This window comes from Enhydra lutris, unplaced genomic scaffold (assembly GCF_002288905.1).
Source record: "Enhydra lutris kenyoni isolate GAN:26980312 unplaced genomic scaffold, ASM228890v2 scaffoldscaffold13, whole genome shotgun sequence".
In the NCBI taxonomy this organism is placed as follows: Eukaryota; Metazoa; Chordata; class Mammalia; order Carnivora; family Mustelidae; genus Enhydra; species Enhydra lutris.
In genome coordinates, this window is record NW_019154097.1 from 12,727,629 (window position 1) to 12,735,737 (window position 8,109).

At 38.9% G+C, this 8,109-nt stretch overlaps 1 protein-coding gene across 1 annotated transcript; it reads left to right on the top strand.

Moving 5' to 3' along the window:
- The first annotated feature begins 1,365 nt into the window (after positions 1–1,365).
- On the top strand, positions 1,366–2,310 carry LOC111146082 (olfactory receptor 13D1-like). Its single transcript, XM_022501464.1, has 2 exons — positions 1,366–1,900; positions 2,093–2,310. Exons 1-2 carry the CDS (start codon positions 1,366–1,368, stop codon positions 2,308–2,310), a joined length of 753 nt encoding a protein of 250 aa, XP_022357172.1.
- The last annotated feature ends 5,799 nt before the right edge of the window (positions 2,311–8,109 follow it).

An 8,109-nucleotide genomic window follows, 5' to 3' on the forward strand; every position in this document is an offset into this window, starting at 1 on the left:
TTTAGCTATTATTGGGCCAGCCATATGAATACTTACCAAGAGTCATAAAATCTTTGTTTCAGGAACTGTTATAAGCACAGTTTATGTTCATTATCAGAAGGTTTCTTGCTATAAAATAAAATAGAATAAAATAAAAATAATATAGAAGACACCCAGGTGCCCCCACCTGGGCACCTGGGTGACTCAGTTGGTTAAGTGCCTGCCTTTGGCTCAGATCATGATCTCAGGGTCCTGGGATCGAGCCCCACATCAGGCTGCCTGCTTCTCCCTCTTTCTCTGCCTGCTGCTCTCCCTACTTATGCTCTCTCTGTGCCAAATAAATAAATAAGTGAAATCTTTTTTAAAAAAGAAGAAAAAGACACAGAGATGCATTCCAACATAGCACATACAAAGATTAAGAGAAAAAGTTACTTAACATTAAATATTAGTATTTTAGTATATTAACTTGCATGAAAAAAATATAAAAAAAAATAATTACAGAATTTAGAAGAATATATGTGTTAGGAAAGGCTAGGAATACAAGTAACTTATACTGACATAGGAGAAAGCCAAGTTCTGAAAAAAATTGTACTAATGTGGACCCAGGCCACTTAATCCCTGGATGCTCCTTGCATCCATCTCAAATAGCTCCAGATTAATTCTAGACTGGTCCTTAAAAGAAGAATAGACATATGTCAATCTGAGACAAGAAAATATTCAGAGTCTGTCCATTAGGACCTCAAACTTTAGTGCTATCACCGTAAACACACTACATAAATTTTTCTGAGTCAGTCAAGAAACTTAATAATTATAATCAATGATATAATTATACAAGTATTATAATTACAGATACAGTGTTTTAACCATGTATTATTATAGGCACCTCAGATATTTCATGTAATTTAACATTCACAACAAATTGCCAAAGTTATTTCTTTCCCACATCTTACCATGAACCAACTGAAAGTCACACACAAAGCTAAATGGCATGGTGTTAACTATTCATGATGTATTATTTTAAAAATAGAACCAGCTTCCTTTTTAAAAGATTTTATTTCAGAATATTCATTGATATTGAGATTTATATGTACATTTAGAATAATGTTGTCCCTATTACTTTATTAGAGGCCTGACACTTCACAGCACAATTCTCGGGGTTACTGGTAGCTTTGCCTCTGCTACTGCATGGCCCTACAAAGTACTGAATCTCTCAGTGCTTCACTTTCATCATCAATAAAGTTAAAATTGTATCCATGCCTTTCCTGATACCCAGAGCTGAATGAAAAATCAAAATATTGCAGGTAAAAGTGATGTTTTAAACTAAATTATAGATTTAAATTTCCTGAAGTCATATACTTATCTGAACTCCACAAGCAACACAGGCACATGCAGATGGAGAATTGCTCAGCGGTCACTGAATTCTTCCTGGTGGGACTTTCCAAATACCCAGAACTCCAGCTTTTTCTGTTCATGCTCTGCCTCATCATGTATGTGATAATCCTCCTGGGAAACAGTCTCCTCATTATCATCAGTGTACTGGATTTTCACCTCCACACCCCCATGTACTTCTTCCTTAGGAACCTCTTGTTCCTGGACATCTGTTATACATCATCATCCATTTCTCCAATGCTCATCATATTTAGGTCCGAGACAAAATCCATCTCCTTCATTGGCTGTGCTCTGCAGATGGTTGCCTCCCTTGGGTTGGGCTCCACTGAGTGTGTCCTCTTGGCTGTGATGGCCTATGACCGGTATGTGGCCATCTGCAACCCACTGAGGTACCCCATCATCATGAACAGAGTGCTTTATATGCACATCGCTGCTTGGTCCTGGATCATAGGCTGTATGAATTCCTTAGTGCAAACAGCCCTGACAATGGTGTTGCCTTTCTGTGGAAATAACATTATTGATCATCTTACCTGTGAGATCCTGGCCCTTCTTAAACTCATATGTTCAGATATTTCCATGAATGTGCTTATCATGACAGCGGCAAGTATTGTTTTACTGGTGATTCCTCTGCTGTTAATTTTCATCTCCTGTATTTTTATCCTCTCTTCCATCCTGAGAATTAATTCTACTGAGGGGAGAAAGAAAGCTTTTTCTACCTGTTCAGCCAACCTCACTGTGGTTGTCTTATTCTATGGTTCAGCTCTTTTTATGTACATGAAGCCCAAGTCAAAGGACACAAAAGCACCCGATGAAATCATTGGATTGTCTTATGGAGTGGTAACCCCGATGTTGAACCCCATCATCTACAGCCTGAGGAATAAGGAGTTGAAAGAGGCTCTGAAGAAAGTCTTGAGTAGACACTTAAAATCATGGAAAATATGAAAGTGTTTAGGACATGTGAACACATCTGGAGAGACGTATTTTATGTAGTCCCGGATGAAGTTGCAGAGCTCAGTATAATGAAAGCATTGTGTTCGTAAGGCCAAATGTGTAATTCTCATTCTTACAACAGAGAATTTCCATGTAAATCTTTTCATATAATATATTTGCAGCAGTCCTTCTAGTTATATGGAACCATGCCTCTTGATCCCATAGAGGTCATGATGGATGCTGTTTATTAAGAATATCTCTCTGTCTCTATGGATTGCCTTCTCTCTCTCATCTTTGCTCCCTTTTCCTTCTTTTACCTTTCTTTCTTTGCTCTCTTCTTTATCTTCTTTCTCAGTCTCCTCCAGGTATAAATGTATATATTGTTTTAGTCTGCCCAGCATCCTCTCATCTTGTAAAAGAACACATCTTTTTATTTTAAGGAATCAACTGTCTCCCATGCTCAGTCTATATTTGGCTGAGGTTGACACACACTCTCTGTATCAAATAAGCATGAAACAAAGACTGGGCCAATGAAAAATGAACATCCCCTAGCTACAGTGATTTGTTCAGGGTAGCATGTGACCTAAACCATGCTAATCTCACTTAATTGCCGAAATGTTGCCTGAGCATCAAAGAAGAGTCACTCTTTTTTTCAACAGTTTCTAAGAGGCAGAACATATGCCTGGATCTTCTCCTGGCCATCTTTATCAATACATGGGGAGAGCCAGACTGAAAATGAAATCACCAAAGAGGAAGATAGAGCCGAGGGAAGAACTTAGGGTGTGCCTGATGTCATTATTAACTCCTGGTTCAAGGTGGGTCTAAAAACATTAATGTTTGGTCTTTTCAGTTATGTGAGCCAATAAAGTTCCTTTAATAGATTGAATTCAGGGTGCCTGGCTGGCTCAGTGGGTTAAGCCTCAGCCTTCGGCTCGGGTCATGATCTTAGGGTCCTGGGATGGAGCGCTGCATCAGCCTCTCTGCTCAGCAGGAAGCCTGCTTCCCCCTCTCTCTCTGCCTGACCCTCTGCCTACTTGTGATCTCTCTCTCTGTGTCAAATAAATTAATAAATAATCTTTTAAAAAAATAGATTGAATTCATTTCCACTGTTTATAAGCCTATAAATCCTTACTAATGCATTCTCTTTTTCTTAGTTCCAGAGGTAGAATTTAGGGATTTGTCAGTTGTATATAACAGCCACTGCTCATTACTTCAAGTGCCCTCCTTAATGCCCATCTCTCAGTTACCCAATCCCCCCACCTACCTCCCCTCCAGGAACCCTCAGTTTGTTTCCTATAGTTAAAAGTCTCTTATGGTTTACCTCCCTCTCTGTTTTCCTCTTATTTTATTTTTCCTCCCCTTCCCTTATGTTCATCTGTTTTGTTTCTTAAATTCCACATATGAGTGAAAATATATGGTATTTGTCTTTCTCTGACTCACTTATTTCACTTAGCATAATACTCCCTAGTTCCAGCCACGTCATTGCAAATGGCAAGATCTTTCTTTTTGATGGCTAAGTGATATTCCGTTGAATATATACCCCACCTCTTCTTTATCCAGTCATTCGTTGATGGACACCTGGGTTCTTTTCATAGTTTGGCTCTTGTGGACGTTGTTGCTATGAACATTGGGATGCAGATGCCTCTTTGAGCACTGTATTTGTATCTTTCGGGTAAATGCCTAGTAATGCAATTGCTGGGTCATAGGGTAACTCTATTTTTAACTTTATTGAGGAACCTCCATACTGTTTTCCAGAGTAGCTGCACCAGTTTGCATTCAAACCAACAGAGTAAGAGGGTTCGCCTTTCTCCATATCCTCGCCAACATCTGTTGTTTCCTAAATCATTAATTTTAGCCATTCTGACAAGTGCGAGGTGGTATCTCATTGTTATTTGATTTGTATTTCCCTGATGCTGGTGATGTTGAGCGTTTTCTCATGTGTCTGGTGGCCATTTGTGACAGTATGGTACTGGCACAAAAGCAGACACATGGATCAATGGAACAGAATAGAGAACCCAGAAATAGACCCTCAACTACATGGTCAACTCATCTCTGACAAAGCAGGGAAGAATATCCAATGGAAAAAAGACAGTCTCTTCAACTCCTAGACTCCTGGAATGAAACTGGACCACTTTCTTATACCACACACACACACACACACACACACACACACAACCCACACACAAACCCAAAATGGATGAAAGGCCTAAATGTGAGACAAGAGTCCATCAAAATCGTAGAGGAGAGGGGCACCTGGGTGACTCAGTTAAGCACCAGCCTTTGGCTCAGGTCATGATCCCAGGGTCCTGGGATCGAGCCCCATATTGGGCTTTCTGTTCAGCAGGGATTCTGCTTCTCCTTCTTCTTCTGCCTCTCCCCTTGCTTGTGTTCTCTCTCTCTCAAATAATAAATAAAATCTTTTCCTAAAAAATCCCTGAGGAGAACATAGGTAACAACCTCTTCGACTTTGGCTGCACCAACTTCCTGCTAGATACATCTCCAAAGGCAAAAGAAACAAATACAAAAATGAACTACTGGGACTTCGTTAAGATAAAATCTTACTCATTCTCTCCCTCACCCTCTCCCTCACTAGCTCTGGGCTCTAACTTTTCCTCTGTATATCCCTTTTTCCTGATTCTTTAGAATATTGTTTGTGTCTCTCCCCCTCGTTGTCATTTTGTGACTCTGTTTCCATCTCTTTCTCACTCTTGATCTTTCATCTTCTGTCTCAAAAACTGCTCATTTTTAAGAATACTGTTGTTCCCAAATTCACCAGCACTCAGGAGTCACTTCTTCCTTTAGTATAAATTATAAAAATATAATAATTACAATAATATAACCTTCATGCTGCATGAATGCACACAATTTATCCCCCCTTGCAAATATTGCTGAGGACTTTTTACATTTTCTTAGTTCTTGGTCAACTTTTCTCCAGATAGCTCTACTGTTCTTCCCTATCATTTTTCTGATTATCTTACAATTATTTTTCTCTACAGCCCATCTCACACCCCAAAGAGTATATACAAAACATATACATTCAAGAGGTTGTCACATTTAACAGACTACTTAGCTTGATAATAAAATAAAGTGATGCAGAAAAAAAACTCTACCTCATTGCTGAATATCACTGCTCCTAGGATCTACTAGACATATTCCCTCATAAGGGCCTCTTAAAGCCATTTCCCTGTTTAGCTCCTGGCTAGTCACCTTCTGCTTCCTCTACAACATTAAGCTTAACCCAATAAAAACATATGGGTAGACAACTAAAAGCACTCCTCCTTATGGTCCTGCCCAAAACAGATGGGATCTTCTACTCTTATAATTATAGAAAAGAAGTTTAGGCACTTTTAAAAACAATGTGTCTTCAGGGCGCCTGGATGGCTCAGTCTTCGGGGCACCTGGGTGGCTTAGTTTATTAGACATCTAACTCTTAATTTTGGCTCAGGTCATGATCTCAATGTTGAGATCAAGCCCCACACTGGTCTCCACACTCAGCATGGAGATTGCTTGAGATTCTCTCTCCCCTTCTCCCTTTACCCCTACCCCCACTTTTGCTCTCTAGATAAATTAATTAATTAGTTTTTAAAATCTTAAAAAAATGTATCCTCACTATCATACCAGTAATTTAGAAATATTGGATCCCAGCACCTTGTAGATTTCATCCACTTCAAAAATAAAAAACATGTGGGATATCTGGGTGGCTCAGGTGGTTAAGCTTCTGCTTTGGGCTTAGGTCATGATCCCAGAGTCCTGGAATTGAGTCCCATATTGGGCTCCTTGCTCGGTGGGGAGGCTGCTTCCCCCTCTGCCTGCTGCTCCCCCTGCTTGTGCTCTTGCTCTCTCTCTCTCTCTCTGATAAATAAATAAATGAAATCTTAAAAAAAAAAAAAAAGCAGGGGTGCCTGGGTGACTCAGTGGGTTAAGCCTCTGCCTTCAGCTCAGGTCTTGGTCTCAGGGTCCTGGGATCGAGCCCCACATCAGGCTCTCTGCTTAGCGGGGAACCTGCTTCCCCCTCTCTCTCTGCCTGCCTCTCTGCCTACTTGTGATCTCTCTGTCAGATAAATAAATAAAATCTTGAAAAAAAAAACTAGAATAAGAAACACGTAACAATGAAAAGATACCTATCATCTAAACCCATCTAATGAAATAATAGATTTTGTGATGAAAAAAAATTTCTTCAGGAAAACCTCTGAAACATATTATCAACTAAAACAGGCTATCTCCTCACTGTCACAAAAAATGATCTTGATCTAAATTATTTGTAGTATTTCTCATGCAATTACTAGATATCAATATCAGATATCAAGTATTGTATCCACCTCCAAGGGAAATAAGATTCTAATCTGCCAAATAATATTTAAAGGTCAGTTAACACAAGAGCCAAATCTCACAGAATTACAAGCATCTAACTCAACACTTCATGCTTGAATATCCTCTAACACATCCATTATGAGTGGTTATCCATCCTTTCTTGCAGTGGTAACCTCACCACCTCCCGAGATACTTTAATCAATAGTTATTAGAAACACCTTCTTATATGAAGCCAAAACCAGTCTTTTATATTTTCCACTTTTTATTCTTAGTCATAAACTTTAGGAAAATATCACTTGAGTTTATTTTTAGAACTAGAATTAGTTTATATTTTAGAGTACGCTACTACTTCTTAGAATTAATGGAGATAGTTCAATTCACTCATGCATTCAACAAATACCTGAATTATCTAGACTCTTCTAGATAAGGCAAAACAATATGAACATTAATGTCTGAGAAAGAATTTGAACACAGATCTGTTTTATTCTAAAGGCCATTTCATATCTTTTGCTCCCTTCTACTACCCTGTGATTATAGCTTGGACAACCTTTCAGCTTGGATATTACAGTAATGTTCTAATTGGTTTCACAATCTCTGAATTTTTCCTAATTTAATGCAGTCTGTCTACCTTCTAGATTAATCCTTCTAGTTCAAGGTGTTCATCATCACTAAAATTCAAAAACTTAGTCTGATTTTCCAACTAAAATGCAAACACACTGACATGATATTAATGTCCTCCACAAAATGGTCACCACCTAAAATTCTAGTATTATCTCATAGAGCAAACTCATCCATTCTCATTGTTTCAATGAACCACAAATAAAATGATGAATCCAAATCTACAGGTACATCACACATTTTCTCTAGGGGATTTTACAGTGTTATCTAAGTGCAATAAATAAAACACATTTATTTCACTCATCATGTTATCTTACACCATATTGTCTTCCTGCCATTTTCCCATCACAAAATGCTTTTTCATGAGTACCTTCCTGCTCTTTTGATAATTTCCAAAATTCTTAAATTGAAATCATGACATCAGCAAGATGGTAAAATAGAAGGTCCCCAGGTCTAGTCTCCACACAGAAACACTGATCTGGTAACCATCCATAGAGTCAAGTGTCTTTGTGCAAGCTTCAGGACCCAGTTAAGAGGATGCAACGTATCAGTGGAGCCTAAGACTGAGGAAAAGTTGTTTGAGAAAGTAGGACAATACCCCAGTAGCAGGACCATCAACTGTGGGCCTCCAAGACCCAGAAGCAGCCCTATCCATCTGTGGACTTAGCTCCAGCACTGCATGTTCTTGGACTTGCCACCAGCCCTGCTCTTAAGCAGAGCTAGCAGGAACCACACCCAAATCGCTTCCACTAACAGTCCCCACCCCATCTACAGTCTGACTGTGGACCTGGAAGCAGCCTCTTGTTTTTTTTGTTTTGTTTTGTTTTGTTTTTTTAATTTTTAAGATTTTATTTATTTATTTGACAGACAGAGATCACAAGT

What these genes read in the sequence shown, in the direction of transcription:
- LOC111146082 (XM_022501464.1), top strand. Translation starts at nt 1,366, where the DNA reads ATGCAGATGGAGAATTGCTCAGCGGTCACTGAATTCTTCCTGGTGGGA. An exon ending in CATTATTGATCATCTTACCT is followed by an intron (nt 1,901 to 2,092) that starts GTGAGATCCTGG and finishes CTACCTGTTCAG; the next exon opens with CCAACCTCACTGTGGTTGTC.